General features: G+C 28.8%; 3 protein-coding genes across 5 annotated transcripts; 1 reads left to right on the top strand and 2 right to left on the bottom strand.

Moving 5' to 3' along the window:
• Positions 1 to 501: 501 nt before the first annotated feature.
• LOC111041982 (dopamine N-acetyltransferase-like) lies at positions 502 to 9,327 on the bottom strand. 2 transcript variants are annotated; one of them, XM_022326454.1, is made up of 4 exons: positions 9,204 to 9,327; positions 8,006 to 8,213; positions 6,435 to 6,711; positions 558 to 911 (listed from the first exon to the last, which is right to left on the bottom strand). In XM_022326454.1, the coding sequence occupies exons 2-4, from the start codon at positions 8,196 to 8,198 to the stop codon at positions 713 to 715; spliced, it is 669 nt and encodes a 222-aa protein (XP_022182146.1). In that variant the 5' UTR covers positions 8,199 to 8,213; positions 9,204 to 9,327; the 3' UTR covers positions 558 to 712. The 2 variants fall into 2 exon arrangements, with proteins under 2 accessions (XP_022182147.1, XP_022182146.1); XM_022326455.1 differs by lacking the exon at positions 9,204 to 9,327 and having other exon boundaries at positions 502 to 911; positions 8,006 to 8,198.
• A 5,029-nt stretch (positions 9,328 to 14,356) lies between these two features.
• LOC111041992 (ATP-binding cassette sub-family E member 1) lies at positions 14,357 to 17,955 on the bottom strand. The gene is made up of 8 exons (XM_022326472.1): positions 17,760 to 17,955; positions 17,160 to 17,607; positions 16,864 to 17,071; positions 16,558 to 16,744; positions 16,366 to 16,487; positions 15,952 to 16,236; positions 15,321 to 15,868; positions 14,357 to 14,517 (listed from the first exon to the last, which is right to left on the bottom strand). Exons 2-8 carry the CDS (start codon positions 17,586 to 17,588, stop codon positions 14,470 to 14,472), a joined length of 1,827 nt encoding a protein of 608 aa, XP_022182164.1. The 5' UTR covers positions 17,589 to 17,607; positions 17,760 to 17,955; the 3' UTR covers positions 14,357 to 14,469.
• A 196-nt stretch (positions 17,956 to 18,151) lies between these two features.
• On the top strand, positions 18,152 to 22,999 carry LOC111041994 (ER membrane protein complex subunit 6). 2 transcript variants are annotated; one of them, XM_022326476.1, is made up of 5 exons: positions 18,152 to 18,408; positions 18,496 to 18,656; positions 20,163 to 20,255; positions 21,120 to 21,139; positions 21,233 to 22,172. In XM_022326476.1, exons 1-5 carry the CDS (start codon positions 18,369 to 18,371, stop codon positions 21,273 to 21,275), a joined length of 357 nt encoding a protein of 118 aa, XP_022182168.1. In that variant the 5' UTR covers positions 18,152 to 18,368; the 3' UTR covers positions 21,276 to 22,172. The 2 variants fall into 2 exon arrangements, with proteins under 2 accessions (XP_022182168.1, XP_022182169.1); XM_022326477.1 differs by lacking the exon at positions 21,233 to 22,172 and adding an exon at positions 22,933 to 22,999 and having other exon boundaries at positions 18,153 to 18,408.
• The last annotated feature ends 190 nt before the right edge of the window (positions 23,000 to 23,189 follow it).

Here is a 23,189-nt window from a genome sequence, read left to right as displayed (position 1 = left end):
CATCATTAAAAGTTCAACAGTTTTTGACCAGTAGGAACATAACAAAGCTCCCCCACCCCCCGTACAGCCCTGATCTGGCTCCACTGGACTTCTGGCTATTTCCAAAGTTAAAGGAACCAATGAAAGGACATCGCTATGAGGATTTGGAGGATATTCAACGTGCCGTAACAACGGTGTTGAAGAGTTTAACTTCTGGAGACTTCCAGGAGTGCTTCCAGAAATGGGAAGAACGCTGGACCAAGTGTGTTCGACTCGGAGGAGAGTACTGTAAAGGCATGGGTCCATAAATCATTGTAAATATTAAATAAATGTTATAAAATTTAAAATTCTCGTTATTTAATTGCCACACCTCGTATGTACGAAAATTGGGCTTCATACAGCAACCCTATGATGAAACATTTGATTTGGAATTATACTACTTTTCTAACGGTGCTCGTCCAACCTTTTAAAAATTAAAAATCGCAGGTAGGTATTTACAAAAAAAAAAAAACTAATGCCAACTTTTTCCTCGTATAGTATCTGTATATTATTTATATTTTTTATTGATAACCTACTATAGACAAATAGCAAAGTACTGCCAAGGTATATTAATAATTTATATAGGTAGTTTAAAATTTTACTTTTGGTGGTACAATAATAATTGTAACTTTATACATTATGGATTCCACATGTTACCAATTTAATTAGGTTAAGTTAGTAAATATTAAATATTTTAGAGGAGTAACACATGGATTTTGAGAAATGTATGAGGGGGCTGTGTCTTGAACACCACTTCGCCTTGCTTGTTCACGTAATCCGAATAACACAACGAATATATGCATTGAAATCCACAACTTTCAACAGCTTTTGCAGTAAAATGACTGGCGCACTGAACGTACATCATTTGATACCCTAACTCCAATGCCAACTCTCTAGAAATTAAGTTATTATTATATTAATGTAAATCAAGCATCACAAATAGAAGGTGTATAATATGTTACCTATGTGAATTATATTATGAAGAATTGTATATTTTTTTAAATAAAGAATTAGAAATGAATTGTTTAGTTGTTTTTGGCACTTTTTACACTTTTATAGTTTATTGCGGTCACATAAACAATCAAATGATTCTAGCAACTAAGATTTTGGGATAGGTCAGGCCTGTGGAGCAAAATGTGCTGAGGTGACAAAAATCAAATAGATATAAGACGGCCGCACGGGCAGGAAGAGGGAGAGTCGGGTCGTCGCGGAGTGTCGCTCCGAGAGGACGCCGGTACGACGACCGTCCGTGTGACGGTTACTGTACGGACAATTCATTTATGTTTTAATTGTTTTTTTAAAAAGAATAAAAGTGTTTCCGACCCGAGAAATCATTTGTTTTGTTTGAGTAGCCACGCAATTTGCCGTACTCCTTAAAATCTAATCTGTAACCGGTTAATTCATGGTCGTTGAGGATTTAAGGTTTAAACGGTAAAGGTAATCTTACATTATTGTATTCTTTCAATCCAATCTGTAACCGGTTAATTTATGGTCGTTGAGGATTGAAAGTCTAAGCATTAAAGTAACGATATCGACTTTTTGAGTGCCAAACTGTAACCGGTTAATTTATGGTCTTTTGGTTCCTCAAACGTTGGTAGAGGTACACCACCGAAAAGTGGATATACGACAACCAATATATAAATTACAAATTAGAATTTACGATAGCAATATGCATAAATGAAAAGTGTTTTCATATTTACCATTTTGGGGGCTTTAAAACTTTCTACCCTCAAAAATAGTTAAGATATAATGGCATTAACAAGATAATGGAGACTGAGACTGTTAGAAGGCACAAATACGTAAACTGCGACCAAATGATCTTTTTTTGTAAACTGCGATCGATTTTTCTCATCCATGTTTAAAAGGTAGAACTTAATCTGTGCTCAGCTTATAAAATATACAAAAATAAATTGTAAATGTTAATTATGTATTTAACTATTTTAACTTATTAACGTTTCTATAATTGTGTACTTTTTCAATTGTATGTTACAGAAATTTTATTTTTGTCCCAAACCATATTACCTATTTGTTAAAATCGTGAGGTATCGAATAACTATTGCATTAATACGAAAAATGATGGTTATCCTATATAGGTCTGTTAGTAATTATCGTATTCACTTAAATCAGTTAATTTATGATATCTAAACAATTCGTGAAGCAGCACAAAAAGTGCTTCAGATATCAACATAAAATATTACACTGAATGGTACAAATGAATCGTTTGAATATCAACACTTTAAAACCAAATAAAAGTTAAGAAATTTAATTTATAAATATAATAGTTATCAAACTCCAATTGATGAATATGTAATATATTGTATAGTATCAACAATATGTTATTATTTGTGATAATATTGTACTTTTAAAATTTTTGTTTTTTTATTTTGAATTGTATTCTATTAATTTTTCATATTATATGATTTAACAAATTAAGTATAAATTGAAGATTGTAATTTTAGATTAAAAATTTGGAAATTTTGTTTAATTTTGCAAAAATACAGGTATTCATTTTTAAGATTTCACTCGGGTGCAGTTAACATGGGCGATTGTAAATTCCACCCATTTACAGGTAGTCGATTTTAGGATTGGATTTAGTTCGGCCGTAGCGTTCATCATGAATACACGTACGCTGCATCGTATATCGTATACACTCCGTTATCGCCGCGCGCGCTCATTAGTAACCTATTTCGGTCATTATTAACAATCAGTCCCAATAGTATATAATATTACAATAACAATAGTTATGAAGAACAACGAACAAATAGCCGGTTCCGCTTTACCACGTACACCAAAAACCATAAAACGAAATCTTTCAACCTCGTCAACTTCGCCAAGCCAAAACGACAAAAAATCAAAAATCTATGTTTCACCAAATCGTTATGCCCTACTCCCCACTGATGACACTGACGACATAGCATCTACTATGCCATTAACCAACCTCAAAGATGATTCTGCGAACCAGCCTCACACTGAACGAGACATGGGGCCCCCAGCTCCACCTATCTATATCAAGAATATTGCCAACTACTCCGCTTTCAATAAGCTCCTAATAAACATCACCAACTCAAATGGCTTTACCTGTAGGTCAACGCCGTCACACCTCATCGTGCAACCAACAAGTCGCATAAACTTTAATAAAATCATAGACCACCTACACGAAACTAATGCTAAACCTTCGCACATACAGGGTCGTTATCAGAAACCTGCACTTTTCTACCTTAAGTAATGACATTGTCGGTGCTTTGACTGAATTGGGACACTCAGCCAAACACATATACAACGTCAAAAATAAAAACAAATGTCCCCTACTATTATTCTTTGTGGATATTTTAAATCAAGGCAATAATAAAGACATCCTAGACATCAAGTTCCTACTCAATACTAAGGTACTGATTGAGAAACCACACAAAATGAGACGTGGCCCACCACAATGTCACAACTGTCAATCCTATGGACACACGTGAAATAACTGCTGCCACGAACCAAAATGCGTTAAATGTGGTGAAAACCACCTTACAATAGCATGCCCTAAAGACCGACATAGTACCGCCAAATGTGCGCTTTGCACTAAGGAACATACTGCCAACTTCAAAGGATGCCAAGTCTACAAAGCTGCCTTCAAAAAAACCGTCCATCCAGTCAATATTCCTGATTCCAACAACACCAACACTAACAACTATCAAAAAACCAAATCCTACTCTGAAGCCACCAAAACTCATCAAAACCTACACTCGGAACTCAAAACCACCGACGCTCTCTCAAGTTTAATATCAAATTTAAACTCACTAATTAGCCCCCTTATCTCCCTTCTTTCATCAGTCCTAAATGCACTCACAGCTAATAGCACTTCATAATCTTATCGTCCAGACAATCCATACTAAAATTAATTAACTTATATAATATCTTATCTCATTTCCTTTTCCCATTATATTATTTAAAAATATCTATACATAATCAATTACCATTCGACTCAACTAACACAACATAATATTTTGTAAAATTATATAATGTTTATACTTGTAATAGCATCTTGTATGCTGAGACATTTTAATATATTAAATAAAAAAAAAAAAAGGGTTGGATTTATAACATGTAAATTTTTTTTTACCTTACACAAAATGTTAATTCCACTGGTACGTATTTTTGACCTGAAAACACGTAAACTCCACCGATGGTAAAATCCACAGATTACTATTATTTTTAGTACAGCTACTCATCAACTTTCGACAGTCTTATCTAAACGACATCTTAACGACCGCAGACATTATCAGATATACTCATATCGCGAAGCGAATGCATTCGATAAAATATTTTCGAAGGCACATTTTAGTTCTTGATTTCGTCCGTTGATTTTAAAATGATTACATCAACCGAAATAATCAGTGAACGTATGGCCAAGTTTTGCTTTGCTTAAATAGTTTTACGTTTTATGAACAAATATTCTTTAAGTGTGGTGAAGAAAAGTGCGTTGGGAAAACAAAAATTGAACCGCGGTTTTAAAAACGATTAATTCTGGAAAAAAACGAATAACTTTCCATTGACTACATACTCTGTACTCACAAAACATTAACCTAAAATACACTACAACGGCAACTGGCAAGTATTAAATACTGGCGCAAAATGAAGGGCGATAGAGGGCAATTGTAAAACACCAAAAAAAATAATCAAACTTGCATTGGATGAAAATTCATTGGATGGTTGTAAATGATGTAATTGTCAAATACAGGTTAGAGATGTGAACTATACTAAGAGAAATGTATAAAGTGCTAGGAGAAAGACAATACCAAAAATACCTAAAAGTTCATTTGACTTTGACGTTCATAATTTTTTTTAATGAAACTCAACGTGTGACGAGTAGAAATGAAAATTTTCTTCACAATATAAATTAGTAAAGAAAATGGTATTATTATATTCTGTTCGAAAATCAACTTTGAGGCTATGTGTAAAACAGAAATTGTTTACATGGATTGAACATTTACGTATTGCGTGAAGAATGTTTTACAGCTATTCACCATACATGGATACTTAAATGGCCATTAAGTTCCTTTGTGTTTTTGCGTATTTAAAGATAAACACAAGTCCACTTATTGTACATTTCACATTACACAAAGTTTGTGGAGAGCCATCCAAAGATATGGTTTGACGGAAGACTATAAAACAATAACTGAAGTAGGTGATTGGCTTAGAATTTGTTTTGAATTAGTTTTTTAGACTCCGAAGATGTTTCTATTTTTTTTCCAATAGAATTAATGTCTATAAAGCCCGAAAACTCAAAACTTACTCAATTTGCAGATTATAAATAGACATCTACGTTACAGAAGAAGCATTCATTCCACCATTGAATTTAACAACGAATACATGCGAGTCGTTTCACTCACATTTAGCTCAATCCTTTGAGAACACACATCCAAATATTCATCACTTTACAAAAGCTTTATTAGATATGCAATCATTCACTTACATTAAATTAAACAGCATTAACGAACCTAATAACCTAAGAAATTCGCAATCAAAAACACCCCAAAAATATTTAAACACCATAATTTTGTCATTCAAGGAAAACAATATTACCATCATGCAATTCGTCTAAGCTGCATCGAAACTGCATTATCAATCCAAATTTTAAATTTTCTTTGTGTAATTATTTTTTACTAAAAACTTTAAATTTTTTAAATTAAATATTAACTAGGTATTGACACTATTGTATTTAGATAGTTACATATTTTTCCATTATTTTTTATTATTTATTATATCTTAACTAACTATAATGATCATTCTTGAATATTATATGATTTTTTATAAATTGTACAATAAATGTTTTATAATAAATCTGTATCCTCATAAATGATGTAATCTTACTTACAATGGAATTTACATATTTTTACAGGTAAAAACGTACCGGTGGAATTTACATTTTTTTTCAGATTAAATAAACATAGTAGTGGAATTTACTTGAGCCCGTTAACCTGTCACCTTTTTACACTCTACAATAAAAATGCTCAGTTTACATACTTGATTTTGTGTTGACCTGTACATTGGGCGCAGTATACAAAAGTCGGTCTGAGCATGTCCGGCTTTGCTTATTTCAACAAGAACTATTGATTTTTACTTCTACTGATAACTTAATTGTCAAACAATTTGAAAGCAATGACGAGTTACCGACTAAACATATTTTAACTTGAACGTTCCGAGATATAAACATTATATATACCATCATGGTGATTATAAACTAATATTTAAAAAAAAAAATAATTGTGTTGACAAATATAAAAAATTGCCTACAATTAGAGGAGTCCATAGACGAAAAATGGGTACTAATAAATCAAAAATAATATTTTTGATGTCTAGAATCAAACATGGTTCAATAGTCCTGCAATTATTATTATATTATTATGAACAAATTATGTTTTATATACTTAGACTTGTTGATGAGCGCTTTGCAAATTCCAAGTCCTCTATATTCTTCATTAACTGTAATAATCTTTAAGTCCATCATACGATCTACATTTGGATACTTCCCAAATACATCAGTTTCTCGTTCAGCTTTGTCCAAGAGAATCAAGATATCGTTTAGCTTCGAACTTTTGTTCTCGTCACCGTATTGTTTTATTCCATCACTTCTGCAAACTGTCATATTCAACGAGGCTCCCATCATTTCACCTGTCTCTGCAGATATTGCCATAAACGATACTCCTAAATAGAAAAACAATCTTATTATTGCTTATGAATGATACTTCAATTTTCAATAGACACAAAATGCTTATTATTTGGCTACCTATTTTTTGACTAAAGCATTTTTATACCTAACTGTTGATTTATATTTTAAACTAGTGTCAATAATAATTATATCATGTAGGCATATTAGTGAATTAAAAAATATCATAAGATGGCGACCACTGTATTAATAATATATTATCTTAACTAAAATCGATATTCTTCGTTAAAATAATATTTGATTGAGTTCAAATTGTTACTTAAATTGTGTACAAAAAAATCTGTGTTTTAAATTTTGGTTGCAAAGTATTTATTCTGTTATCATTTTTTTAGCTTGCAGTTCAGTCGGGTTGTATAGATGACTCAAAAAAATCCATCGATCTTTACGAGAATTACTAATAAGTAACTATTGTAACCCGAAATAGACGGAGGAACATAGTTCAGTGTTTGGCACACAACTTTTATGAAACTTTCATTATAATTATTTGATTAAGTATTTTAAATTATTTTCATCTCCCAACAACGAAAGACATAAACATATTATGATAGTATATTGTAGGAATAAGTGTATAACAGTATACACTATACAGTATACAAATAAAAATGACTATGGCCATTGCGGGTGCGTCCGTTTTCCTCCAAACATTTTTTTGGACTAAAATTATGTCCATTTTCCTCCAAAAATTAAAAATATATTTATCCGATATTATTATTAAGAAAAACCAAATATGTGGCTAAGTATTGTTAAACAAATTGAAAAACCTATTTATTGTAAAATAAGCAGTAACCTAATCAAGCAAAATCTAAAGACTATCAAGCAAACAAACGGCGAGAAGCAATCAACACTGCAATTGTTAAAATTGAAAACTAAGAAATTTTTTTTTTTAAATTAAGAAAATAATTGTTCATCTGACTGATATTCCTTTTCCTTAAACAGGTAATAATGTGTTGCTGAAATGTTGTGAGATTATTTTTAAAACAATTATTGGTAGGTGGATAATTGTAATTTAAATTTCATATAGGTCATTTTGTTTTTAGTGTTTATTATATCTATTTAAATAACTATTATATTACATATAAACATTGTTTTTATTCCTAATTCCTTATTGAAGGAAAATGGACCCACCCGCAATAATATCGAACAAAGTGGACTTATATATGTATATATTTTATTTAATAACCTTCGGTTGAAAGCTAACAAAATAAAAATAATAAAAATAAATAGATGTCTTAGCCATTAGGTAATGTTACCAATTAATATCCATGAACTCACCGTGTTTTATGATACCAGCGCAAGCTTTTTCAAATCGTATTATTGATTCTTCTTCTTCTAAAAACCCTACACTTGCACTTAAAGGTTCATCACGCAAATAATATTTTTTTAAAGAATTCTGCACAATTTGTTTATCATTATCTGTAATTGGAACTATGTCAAAAGATATATTACTTTTTTTGACGTCATCCATATTATTTTTCAATATCTGAAAAACAAATATAATGTATAAAATGTATACCTCTGAACAATTTTTAAAATTAGAACTATTAATTAAGATTAAGATATGTGGCAATGTCTCCACCAATTCATGATTCATAGGATAATTCTTTATGGATAAGTGACTCTCTAAGTAAATAACTCCAAATAATGAACACTCAACAACATTTTTAATCATAAAACGTTTTGTGCCATTTAAAAAAAATTGAACGACTGTTTAGTGCTTAATTTAAAAATTTCAATGCACCAGCTATATAAAATACCGTGTGATTTTTAATGTAGTGCACTCATTATTCAAAAAGTATTAATTTTTTTGAAAATATTTTTTTTACATATAGTTTCAAGTAGTTACAAAACAACGTTTGTATTAATATATTATTAAACATTTTTTATCCTTATATTTTTTAAAAATGTTTAACTTTTTTAAATTACGAACAATTACACAATCTTATTCTATCTTCGAAACCAGAATATTTTTCTTAGTATTTCGATACAAAAAAAATTGATTTTAGGTCGAATAGTTTATGATTTATATAAGAATAAGTAAGATGAGTGGCGTAGAGGACTAACAATTTCTGGGTTCACTGCGCATAAGAATTGCATGTATCTCTTCATGTATTTTTCTTAGAGTTACACAAAAGTTCAAATTGGTTTTGTTAAGAACCAATTTCGTGAAAATTCCTGTTTTTCCTTAATTTTTAGTTTGTTTAGAAAACTATTGTGAATTTTTTACTTTCTGCCCCCCAATGTTCCAACTAGATTCACTTTCCTACCAGAAAAAAATGTTGAAGATTTGTACTGCCCCAAAAACTGATTACAGACATATAAAAAACAAACACATAATTTAAAATCAATACATTCATCCAATCAGAATCTAAAATACAAATTATTAAAAAATATTTAAAAATGAGTGTATAAATGTATAATAGAATACATGTAACATGTTTTGTATAAACTTTGAAGTAAAACGAATACTTACGTTAACACTATTGTCATTAAATTAATTATATAATTCGTATCAACTCGTTACCGATGTATATTGCTTCAACGAGCAATAGTTAAATGAATAGGTACATAATACATTGTCACTGCTAAAATTTAAAGTAGGTACTTATATCGGTTATCGTACTCCTGCCGACAGTGGGTAAGCCTAGCAGCCTGCCCGTGATATCTCTATATACAATATACCGTCATCGTATTAGGTACTGACGTACTGTTATCTGTTTGGTATTTATTTTGATATATTTTAAACAATTTTAGATCTGGAGTGGAACCAACCTTTCAAAATATTTAACGTTTATTGCTGATGTTAATCGCCTCTGCTTCTTTCGTTGAAAGACATTTATTTTTATTAGTCCTTTATTGCGTGCTGTAAAAGTTTGATAAATTCATAGGTAATATAAGAATGAATAGGCCAAGTTAATGCATGTAACTTGGTGGGTATAGCGATCTTTTACATTTATGTTATATGTGTTTATGTGTATTGACGTATTGTAATCTAAAATATTTGTACAGTTCATGGCCGAGGGATAAGGTTGCCTAACATAAAAAAATATAAATATTAGGTAGCTAATGTAATACACTATAAATAGTAATTATAGTAAAATAAGTAAGAAGTATGATCAACACGGTATACGCGTTTTCATCCCAGTTCGCGTATGTGCATCGCTTGCTTTTTGTGTAATCGGTTTCCCGTGGATAGCAAGGGTGACGTATGATGTCACTTGACTTTTTATTTATTGCCAGTAGTGCCCCCTTCCAAATCATGCACATTATTATTTGTCGATCATACTTCTCATTTTACTGTGCGTCTATACCAGCATGCGATAGTAATAATTTTCGGGCAAAGCGGGAAAAAAAATATGGGTTTATACATTTTTAGGTTGACGTTCGTGCAGGCCCTGAGTATATCATGTCAGTACCTATCACGTAGATTTCATTATTATGTAACGGGCCCGGGATTAATCACTTTAAGTAATACATATGTATCTATATGCTTTAAATATAAGGAAATTCAATTATTTAAGTATCAGCTAAATTAATTGAAAAGCCAATAGTTTAAAAGTTAACTTAATGTTTTAATAAATTATAATTTATAATGATGTATTTATAAATGCACTAAAAAACAAATTATTCAAAGGTAAATGATTCGCCGTCAACGCATGCCATATTTTAACTTTAAAGAAATATAATGATAATTAAAAACGGTGAATCAAATCATAATTCTAATTTAAAATCTAAAATCATTCGAAAACACTTAACTATAATATTATATTTTAGCCCCTATTGAGTTTAATCACACTGCTGAATTTCCTAATTTGGTTTACATTTAGCGTTTAAATGATCAGAACTGTTTTTCAAACATAAATAAGAACAAAACCAAATACTGTGTTGAATCTAATAACAATATCTAAAAACTATTAAAATAATGGTAGGTACTTACTATATTGTCTTCATGTTGACATACCGTAGAATTTCTGAATAGGTTCAAGGAATGACATAGCTGGTTATATTACTGTCACCTATTAATGGCTATATTATATTACACTATAATAATATAATATTATATTGTGGTAATTGCCGATTGTATGTATCAATATTGCATATACCAAACTCCGTGTTACATTCAAAGTTATTAGGTGCAAACATGCTAAATCTAAAATATGTCCAGAACCAAAATTCGAACGAGTGGTTTTTGAGTTACTTAACTTTTTGTATATATTCTAAGGATAATAGAGTCAATGATAATGGGATTGGCTGATAGGAGGGTTATGGTGATTTTAAAATTGTAGTAATTGATTTATCAAGTATCAACTTAAATAATTTGTAAAAATGGTCCAAGCTTCATAAAATATAGTAGTTCTAATATTGCACCTACATTCTACTTTTTAATTTAGTAAAACCATTTTTAAGGAATCTTATCATGTAAACATTTTAAATTTGAATTAATACGTACAATTAAAATTAATAAAAATACTGAATAAATATTTTACAGTAAGAAATAGGGTTTTCATTTGATGAACAGAAGTTTGTAATTTTTGTCACTACAGGATACTCCTTTAGTGGTGCGAACTACGAAATCTCAATAGTTTGTAAATATCATATATTCATATTGAATAGTAAGTAGGTAACTCCAAAAAACAAGTTTTGAATAACTGCATTATTGAAGAAGAAAAATGGGGTACGTAAACATCATACATGCTTGGTGAATGACCGTCTAAGCACTCTAAGCTATTAAATTCTTTTGTTTGTTTTCGTAGTAGCATTTCTGAGTAAAGATCCTTCGTATTGTTTAACTTAATAATACTATACAACCTGTATCCAGCAAGGGTACAATAGGAATATTGGCCAATTGACTATACAACAGTGAAAAAAAATACTTGCTATAAGAAGAAAGAAGTGACAGTAGTGACACATCCAAGTAAAAAGAGTCGAAATAAAATAGTTCAATACCTATGCGCAAACTATTAACTATACCTAATATAATGTATATCTGGGGTTATATACGTTCGTATTCATGCAAGTATATCATCGGTATGCAGATTGTAATGTGACAAAAAAATAAAACACATACGTATTATCAATTAATAGATGAACACATAAACATCCTGCATACAACGTGTTTGTGTGTAATGCACTCCAAAACTACTGAACTGATTTTAATAAGATTATGCTCAATGTGTGCGATTTGGTCCAACATAAAATATAGGATAGTTGTTATTTCGATAAGTAGGACTTAATTTTTTTTTTGAACATTCACGAAAGGATTTTGAGATTTAAGATTTAAGGTTGCTAACAGCTCACAAATAATATTGGGTATAATATGGACATAGGAAAAATAAGTATAAATTATATTGCTATTGGTTACTCTGGCAGATCAGGTTGATGAAAATTTTCAAGTTTTAAACACCATTACACAGAGAATAAAATAACTACTGTTAGCCAACTGTTTAGAGCTCTTATAAAATACATTTTCAGCAAAAGGCTTTTATTAAAAAACCTTAAGGGAATGAAAATTAACTTTAGTTCATAAATAAACACATTGAGTACCTAGGTTTGAAGCAATTTGTATACACTGTGTTAACCAAAATCTGTTATTTACAAGTGGTGGGGTATTTAGGGGAGGGGAAAAGGATAAGGGAACTTGGTCGTGTTATGGTAGAAATCTTATATGGTAAAAGATAAAGTAGAGACCAGCAGTGTTTCTGAAACGGTTTTAAAGAAACATTTTGAGTACCTATTATCAATAATTTATAGAAGTTATTACAGTTATGGGATATAGACATATTTTAATAACGACCAAGTACAAGGTGACGGACATCAATTTCTGATTTACTTTGTTTAGCCCCCCCCACAAAATTATTGGCTACGACGCCTCTGCTAATCAGTACAAAAGTTTATTTTATAGTTGTTACAACGTATGAAATTTTTCTTGAAAACTGAATCTTACTCGGTTGGGTACAGGTTTACACGCAGACACCCCGCTAATGTTCACAACTTCGCAAAAAGCCAAATGCGTTTAATTTTAAACGAATGTTTGCATTAATGTACATATAGCTTTAGGAAATCCTCAGGTCTCCACCAACAACTGGTTCCCAACGCTTAATATATTCTCAATTAATTTTTATTTACCCTTTCCGTGCACCTGACTAATAATTGTTATTTGTATTTTAATCAACGATACACTACTATACTCTATTCAAGTAATGAAGCGTAGTCGGCAGTGATCAGTCTTCGTCAGTTCGCAGTCAGGTAACACCCAATTGTGAAAAACATCCAGTAAATTATCTGTACAACTGCCATTAATAATGTTCACAACGCATCTGCGCACAAGTCGGCCGCCGACGTTTCTCGGCCTGAATAGATTACAATTCGTATTTCCTTTGCTTAAGAGGACGCTATACACCTATTTTATATTTTATATACAGTAATAGAACGCGTTCACGCTCTATGTGTACAGATTCCTTTGTATCAATCGTACATACAAAATTGTTAATGATTATGAAAGAAGGAAATATTTACTGGGTACGAGCTTTGAGTTTTTGTCATCAAAATGTTTTTTTTTTTTATGTCTAAATTTGCAAAATGTTCGGTTTTTAGTTATTAGACGTTGCAGCTGATGGATAAGCCGATGTCCAATCAAACTATCTAACACTTGAATATGGATAATTTCTTATCAGCTAGGTAATTAAATTAAATTTATCATGATTATAGGTACCCATGCAATATTTTGTGAACAAATGATATTTGGTTAATATCACAATTCATAATAATATGCAACCTAATTTTTGGGGAAAAAAATTAATATTTATACACGCCATTGTAGCTTATAAATACAAAGGTAATGATAGGAATTCTTTTAATCGTAAATCGTAATATAATTAATGTTCTCATAGACACGCCATGCAGAATTCATCAGATAAACACTACGTAAATATGTATACATTAATTATCTACAAATTGTGGTGCGATATGACGTAATATGGTGTGTTCTATTCTTAATTCTCATTCACATAAATACACAAATATCAAAATCACAACAATTAAAATGTTTTTTTAAATACTTGCCTAATTTATATTTGATTATTCTTTATGCTTCAATAAGATTTTTAGAAAAGATTAAGTAGGCATTTTTATTTCCCAATGACTAGATATTACTCAAACCATTATTACTGTTTGCATTCATGAATGTTATTTAATAAAAAATTAAAAGAAAACTAAATACTTTTGGTAGGTTTTTGTTTTTATTTTTCTCTGTAAAATAACTACAAATCTTACAAGTTGTATATTGACTTTAACCATTGATTTAAAAATAGACAATTATTTAAAGTTCATTATAAAATCAATGCTATAACATATTTTGATATCTGAATGTATCACGAAATTAAAAGTATTTTATCTAAAAAAAGGTTATTTACATGTATCTATAATAAAATGGAATATTTTCATAATTCAGTTCTTGAGTACTAATAAACTCAATACAAAATAAAGTGTCATTTTATATTCTGAACTATACTTAATAATCCAAAATATATCAGTGAATATTATAATTTATAATTCATGTATTAAAATAATTATAAAATAAGTTATATAGGTACCTGCAGAAGAAGGTAAAAATCAATTTATTTTACATATTATAAAAAAAATATATATATTCAATTGATTCAATTATTATATTTATAAAGACATATTCTATTTGATGTTTGAGACAAAGAATTTATGAAACAATTGAATAATATTGTTTCTTAATCTTCCAGGAAGAAGTACTGTCCAGCTCTTTTTTGTTCCACATCCTAGAAAAATAAATCAGATAAATTTAACGTATGACAAAAATAATAACATAGGTTAACCTTGTTAATATATATATGTCCATAGAAATGTATAACGTTTTGAACAGTTAAGTACCAATCTTAATGCAGTGTATATAATATCAGATTCATGTCATTGAAGCTCTAATCAACACTAGTGCTAGGAATATGTAGAAGTTTGCATTCAACTATAATAAGCAACTGATAACATTTAACATATTATTTCTATATCAATAAGATGATGGCAGACAAAAGAAGAAATCCGTTTTATATAATAAGTTCAAAAACAAAAATTTTAAATGCATATTCAGTTATTATTAAAATGGTATTGCTGATTGCTTAAATTTCTATATTATATTGATGCATATATTATAATATTATCTTAATAAATTTTACTGTATTATATATGTAGGTACTTTATACTCAATCGAGTAATATAGATATATTTTCTTATTCTATGAAGCACAAAGTGGCAAAAAGCCAATTTTTCTACTATAACTAAACTTTAGGATAATTTCAAGTTTGTATGATGACATCAAATATGCTACCTAATACCGACATGACAATGCATAATTATTATTATCCAACCAGTTATTTCAAGAAAAAAATAAATTTGGAATACACCAATTTACTATATTATGTAAATCGTAAATAATAAGTTAAAAATGTTGAATAACTGTTTTTTGCATATGTAACATTTTATAACTGCATATTACATCTATTTTGACTTTTGTAACTTCCTACTCATGACATTGTATAACATTATAAATAAAAATGTTCCCACTTACCTTCACAGAGTTTGTTTTATTAATTCGAGGTCTGAAGTTATTAGGATCCCTTCTAAAAGTAATTCCAAGTAGCTCCAAAAATCTATTCATTCCAGCTAATAATCCTTGAGGTGTATCTGCCGTAGATGTCACTGATGGTTGGCCTTCTAATACAATAACTCGATCCGCCAAATAAGTTGCCATGATAAAATCGTGCTCTACCACAAATCCTGTCTTTTTAGCATGTAAAATGAATCGCTTAATAACTTTAGCAGCAACTAAACGCTGTTCTGAATCCAAATAAGCAGATGGCTCATCAATTAAATATATATCTGCAGGTTTTCCTAAACAAAGCGCAATAGCAACTCTCTGCAATTCTCCACCAGACAAATTTTGAACTTCTTGATCCATAATGTCATCAATTTTCAATGGTTTCATGACTTCCGTTATAAACTGTGGATGGATATAAGCATCTCGAATCTTTTCGTGTAAAAGTACTCGCACCAAACACTGACTTTTGGGACTGATTTTTTGAGGTTTATAGCTTACATTCAACCTTGGTAATTCAACTGCAACATTATGTCAACCAATTGATTTAATTATAAAAAATAATAAACTTGAAATATCAAATAAATATAAAAATGAATAATACCTTTGGCACCATCCGCTGGCATAATACCAGCCAAAAGTTTAATGAATGTTGTTTTTCCAGTACCATTTTCACCTAACAGAACTAAAATTTCAGAATCTGTAAATTGTCCTGTTTCAACCTTCAAATAAAAATTGCCCAAAGTTTTTGACATCTCTGGATATTCATAATGAGTCATGCGTTTAACTTCTTCCTCAGTAGCACTTTCTGAGACTTTAAAAATAAGACTTTCATCTCGGAAACGAAGATTTTCAGTTGGCACAAAACCATCCAAAAATATATTTATGCCTGCAATATAATTAATACAATATATGAAAAATAAAATATATTCAGAATAAATATCTGAACTATAAAATGTATTTTTAGTTAAAAAAAATGAAAAGTAAAATATTAAACCAATAGTGAAATATTTCTTACCTTCACGTACTGAAAAAGGCATAGTGACAACTCCGTAAGCTCCAGGTACTCCATAAAGGACACAAATATAATCAGACAAATAATCTAACACTGATAAATCATGCTCTACTACAATAATGTATCTAGAAAATTATTTTTATTTTTTATTTAATTGGTTGGTATTTTAAAGAGAATTTTCAAAAAATAACTTACTTATCAGGAGCAATGAGGGACCGTATAGTTAAAGCAGCCTTTAAACGCTGTTTAACATCAAGGTAACTAGAAGGCTCGTCAAACATAAATATGTCTCCATTTTGTATACAAACCATTGCACATGCAAAACGTTGCAATTCTCCACCAGAAAGTTGTTCGATGGATCTATCTCTTATTTTATCCAACTCTAAAATAAATTTTAACAAATAGTTATTACAGTCAATTAATATTTAAACAAAATTAGAATTGTAGAGATAAATAAATAATAGCAGTTAAAAAATAATTATACTATAAGTACTAACATACCAAGGAAATCGCATATTTCTTCAATATTATTTCGTTCATTTTTCTTATCCAACAACTGTTGAACAGTACCTTTAACTGCTTTGGGAATTTGATCAACGTATTGAGGTTTTATCATTGCTTTTAAATCATCTTCTAAAATTTTGGTAAAATAATTTTGTAATTCTGATCCTCTAAAATGATTTAATATTTCAGACCAATCGGGTGGATCCTATGAATATTTCAAGATAGTAAAACTTAATTTAAATATCTGCAAAAAAACACTGATAGAATTCCCTATTAAATTTAAATCAACTCACTGAAAAACGTCCAAGATTTGGTTTTTGTTTGCCGGCAAGTATTTTTAATGCAGTGGACTTTCCAATACCATTAGTTCCAACCAAACCTAAGACTTCACCCTGTCTTGGTGTAGGTAATCTATGCAATTTAAATGAATTTTTGGAATACCTATGCGTAGTATCCTTTTCCAAATTACTAGGCAAATTAATGATAGTAATCGCCTCGAATGGGCATTTTTTGACACAAATACCACAACCAATACATAATTCTTCTGATATTGAAGCTATTTTATCATTGGGTGCTACTTCTATACATAATTTACCCATTCTCACGACAGGACAAGATTTTTTGCATTCTTGACGACATCTTTTGGGCTTACATTTATCATTATTCACAATGGCTATTCGGATTTGTTTGTCCGTCTCTTCGACAGCCTTGTTTCGTGGCATTTCAAAATAGTTATTTAAGCTAAAAAAAATTCTACAATATTATTCAAGAATGTGTTCGGTAAATTTGCAAAAGTCAGAATGTACTCAATAATATTGTTATAAACTTTCACAAATAAAACAGTTATAAGAATGTACAATTGTACAACAAAAATAATAACGAAGTTTTCATACCTTATGAAATTATTAACTAAAAACAACTAACAAGTATAGATGAATTGATATAAAAGACTTAACTAATAAGTAATAAATATACAACTAGTCATAAATCAAGAATAAATCGGAATTTAGAACATTCACCTACTAAAATAGGTAGGTGGCTGAACAGTGAACAAAAATACAATATCATTTTATTTTATTCTAGATAAAAACACGTTGACGTCGGCTTTTGATAACCTCAAAATTCAAAAACTTGTTTTCCAAAGAGTATGCACTTCTTTATTGACGTGATAATCTATATGAAATATACCACGGTAAAAGTATAGAGTTGATATGGTACAAACGTAATGATTATACGAGATGATATGGACACAGAAAAGGAATAAATAAAATATAAATAACTTATTTTATAGATAATGATTGGGCGATTATTAATTTATCCACTAAAAATGAGTTTAATATTATAATCATTAATCATTATTCACTATCCGACATTCCGACTTTTGGCAATTTTGTACCATTGAATAAGTACAAAAGCAATAAATTTCCGTTTCTAATCCTATTCAATTTTTTCTCATATTATTAAGTATTTAATTTTTCTTCTGTCAACATAATATATTTAAAATGACAGAAAACAAGGAATCCAAAGAAACCAAATTTAAAGGTAATGTTCAATTGCTATTTAATATTTCTTTTGAATAAATAAAAATCTGAATAAATTGTTGATAAATATGATGCACGATATTTGTAGAATTGGTATCCTACAGCGAACCGGCTCTTCGCAATAATTCTTCAGTCGTCGAATACTGCCGTACGTCAATGTCTGCTTTATCTGGGTGCACTGCTGGCATTCTTGGATTGACTGGACTATCTGGCTTCGTTTTCTACATATTTTCCGTTTTAGCACTATGGGTAACTTTCACTGATAAATAATAATTTTTTTTGTGAAATCTTTATTATTTTGAAAACTCAAGTCTTGTGTCAGAAATATCCTATTGAACTTATTAAAAAAAATCATTTTTCAAAAAAAAAACAGTTATGTTTGAGAGTCAAAAAAATGGGATTCAGAACAATAATTGGTTTATATAATAATTTATAAAAATATATATTAGTATATAATGTCTTCATTAACAACTATTAATGATTTTGTTCACAAGAACTCATAACCCTGAACAAAATTTGAAACCCAATTTAGACACTACCTACTCCTCAATCAATATTAATTAACCATTGCATTTTACGCCTTTAAGAACTGCATTTTTGTTATATATTTTTACTGATTATTCCCATTTCTAGTTACAATGAACCAATGAAATAATTATAAGTAGAGCGTGGATCTGTATGCATCAAAAACCAACCATATATGCATAAATATACAAACAAAAAATTAAAAATTAACAAAAAAACTATAAAGTAATAAATATTAAATATAGTAATATAAAAGTGAATTACGAAATGTAGCACACACAAACGTACTGTAAATATTTTAACACTGAAATAGTGAAATAATGTCAATGGTCAATCATGGTCGTAACCGATATTTTCTTATCTCGGTATATGTATTTTATTTCCCCGATTATTGATCTAAGGTCATGTTTGGGAAAACCGTTTATTAATTAATTGAAACTATAGAAATATAATAATTTTTTTTCTTATAATACTATAAATTTCAAAAATGTCAAAAAACCAAAACAACATATGCATTAAAAGATGACAAATGCAATTCAAATTGTAAAATAAGCCCTTAAAATAGAAAAATGTCGAAATATGCAAAAATATCTGCTTGAAAGTTTTATTTATTTATTTTTTATGTCAAGAAACAAATGTTGTGCCCACTTTGAATGTCATACTGTCAACCAGAATACATATGCATACAAATCCGCTCTTTAATTATAAGGATAAACTAATTGCATTTACATCAAATTATGAGTTACATTTGGATATAATTTAAGTTGTATTGTAAAATGAAGTTATGTCTTTCCAAAACCTTACTTTTTAAATATCTGATCTAAAATCAAGTTTATTAAATAGTCTTGAATTATAAAACTACATTCATAGTTTTAAAATAGTATTTACTTATTTGACTACCTACATCTGCTGCTACAGCATAGATATTATTTTCAAAATTGAAAATTTACTTGTTACAAAAAAAAACATATTGAGATTGATTTCTAGAAGTAGTTACTCACTTTATTATAAGTCAAAGTACAGATGAATTAGTTATGGACAATCGGTACAGCTTAATTATGAGAAAAAAAATTAAATATATATTTTAGTGAATATGATTATAGCTAATTAAACTTTTTTTTATTAAATGAATGTTAAGATAATTTAGACACTTTAAAAAATGTAAGAAAATGACTTATTTCACCTACACTCATGACACATTTATGGATTTAATTAAATTTTTTTTTTCAGGGTTTGTTACTGTTCAAAGCAGGAAACTTGTGGCAAAAATATTTCCTTAACAGACATAGTCTATTAACAGGAGGTTTTTTCAGTGGACTTTTTGTATCCTTTTTATAAAATATATTATAAAAATAATTACAAAGATTTTTTAATATTATATATATTCAGGGTCAGATTAACATTATATTATATTGGTAATTTATACCTATAGATTATTATTTTTATTGACATAGAACAAAAATGGACCTAAGGGTTGGAGCACGTTTAATTATTGTAGCCAATACTCTTTAAAAACAATTATTTGAAAATTCTATATAAAAAAAATCTCAATTTTTGTTAATGCTACTTTATATTTTCAAACATTACTGCAGAAAAAAATATTACATCCTTTATTTGTTTAAAAAATAAATGGATAAATGAGGTTGCTATGCTTATCACTGTTAATAATTATATTATTCATCAGTTGCTATTCTCAGCGTAGGTATTGTATTGAAAAATAATAATGAATTTTTCCTTATAGCAAATACTCCATCACCATAGGAAAATAAAAATTCATCCAGCTCCCCAAAAACAAATATATGTTATAAAAATTAAATTGTAAATAACTTCATAGTTACCATGCAATTTTTTATGTGATGAATACAATGTTTATTTCATATGATTGACTCACCTTCAAACATATTTTTTTAATTTTGTGCAAACACAGCTATAGCACGTGCACTAGCCACACCTCTTTTGAATTAAAATTTATACTATTTTATATTTAAATATTAAACAAAATTCTGTTTTGGCCTCTAAATTATATTTAGTGATTGTATACTAAACAATGCAACTCAACTATGTTATTTTTCATTACTATTTAATCTATAATTTTGTTAATCTGAACCTGAATATGTTAATTGGTTGTTATAAACATCTGAAATTGTTTCGAAATTACAATTACTTTCCTTAATTAACTATTTTCAGACATATGTATTATTTTGGACGTATCCTTTTTGAATTGAATCATTATTGTTTTCTTATAAATTAAGATAATTTGAATTAGTTATTTTCACTATTTAAAACTATATTTGACACAGTGGTGATCAAACGATGTTGCAAAGGGCAGATCCCCACCCATGAGCATTTTTTATACATTTATAATAACTTAAAAAGGTAACCTACATTCTTTTTTAATGATGAAAATTATGTATGTGAAAAAATCAGCCTTATGACCTTACAAAATCATTGACCACCACTGATTTGGACATTTGGCATATAGTTAAGCTTGTTATGGTAGTTTTATTCTATCATTTCAAATATTATGTTAATGACGAGGTGTAAGCTTTTTGCAAGGATATTTTATCAACTACAAATTTCTAAGTTTGCAAAAGAGTTACATTTTTTCTGTTGACCATTTACTTTAATTTAAAAATTAATATATTATCTTGAAAAATTTATTACAATTCTAAATTTTGCATAATACATACATTGAATTACATTTTACATGACGTATTACTACAATACTATTTTTATAAGATAACAATTTAAATTCAAATTTTGACATTATTATTTTCAGTAGGACTTAATGAATATTTTAAGAGCTATTTTACAAACTACTGAACTTCAAATAATTTGAAATGTAGCAAAAGATAATTTTGAAGGATTGTGTGTATATTTTTAATACATTTCAAAATCAATACTTATTATTAACTTGAGTTTAATTTATATAGCATATTATATTTATTTATTTACATATATCCAGGGATCTATTACAGGATGTAGTATTTGCAAGGGATATGTGCCCTGAGGATCCTCTGCAGTATGATACATTTATAGTACGCTCGAAAAAAAATTAATAAAAAAAAAAATTTGACAATTAATATTGAATGATTTTAATCTATCAATGTATGGGTGGAGATAATAGTATTCAGTGTGGATATATGAATTATGTTGGACGTACATTTTGCTAACCTTCTCTATGCAAACTTATAATTTGAAAATGATGCAACACTCATTCTAAACGAACTTACTTTTTTTAATTCCACATTTTTCCCAAATTTTTAATATCCAAACCCATTTTTTGATTTTGCACATATCCCCATATCATGTTTGCAAGTAAAAAGCACAAATGAGCATTGGAGCTCTAAAATTTTTTTTGAAAATATGACTAATGGTGTATATATTTTGACCTTAGTGGCACATATTCACCTAAAGGCATACTAATTATTAACAACAAAACAATTTAAAAGTTCATATTTTGGCGAGGAAGGAAATTTATAAATCATTTTTTTTACAGTAACTTCACTATATTTAGGCATGTTTTATTATTTGGTGGGTCCTAGGTTTACCCCTCTTATACCGCCCATACGAATGGGTAAGAGAAAAGCACTTGCAAGTGTTTACCCTTGGGCACAAAATAGCTTACACGGGTCTACAGCTAGTAAATGTTATGAAGAAAGAGGTTAATGATAGGTGATCGCCGCCTCTGACTTTTTAAAGGTGTGATAACACTTAAGACTAAGTTTGTTTTAGGGTTTAATATGTTTTCTAAAATAAATCATTGATTATGTATAACATTTTAACCCCATACGACGGATTAAGTAATTAGTAGTTAGGCTACAAATTTAAATATACAAACTTCAAAACAATTATGTATATTAGGCATTGGCCAACTTTGCCTCACCATAAAAAATAGACATGCCTATGTATAATAATGACCTAATATTAAGGTTCTCTATTACACAAATATGTATTAGTACATTGAAATTAATAATAATTCTTAACTTTTTATTAACAGATTTTTATATGGTATGGTACATGTCTATTAATTATTTTTCTTATGTATTCTTATGATTTTTTTTTTAAAGTCTGAAATAAATTGTGTATCTTAGATGTATTATGTGAAAATAAATAATAAAAACAATTTATTGCTTTATAAGGTATTATAATAATCATGTTTAATAATTTTTTTTTGTAATAATAATAATAATATAATAATGTATAATAATAATAATAAATTATCACTAATTTAACAACATGAAGGTAAATTTTATT

The sequence above is a fragment of the Myzus persicae genome, unplaced genomic scaffold (assembly GCF_001856785.1).
Source record: "Myzus persicae strain clone G006 unplaced genomic scaffold, MPER_G0061.0, whole genome shotgun sequence".
Classification (NCBI taxonomy): domain Eukaryota; kingdom Metazoa; phylum Arthropoda; class Insecta; order Hemiptera; family Aphididae; genus Myzus; species Myzus persicae.
The sequence above is the reverse complement of the archived record's forward strand: the minus strand, read 5'-3'. Positions and strand labels throughout refer to the sequence as shown.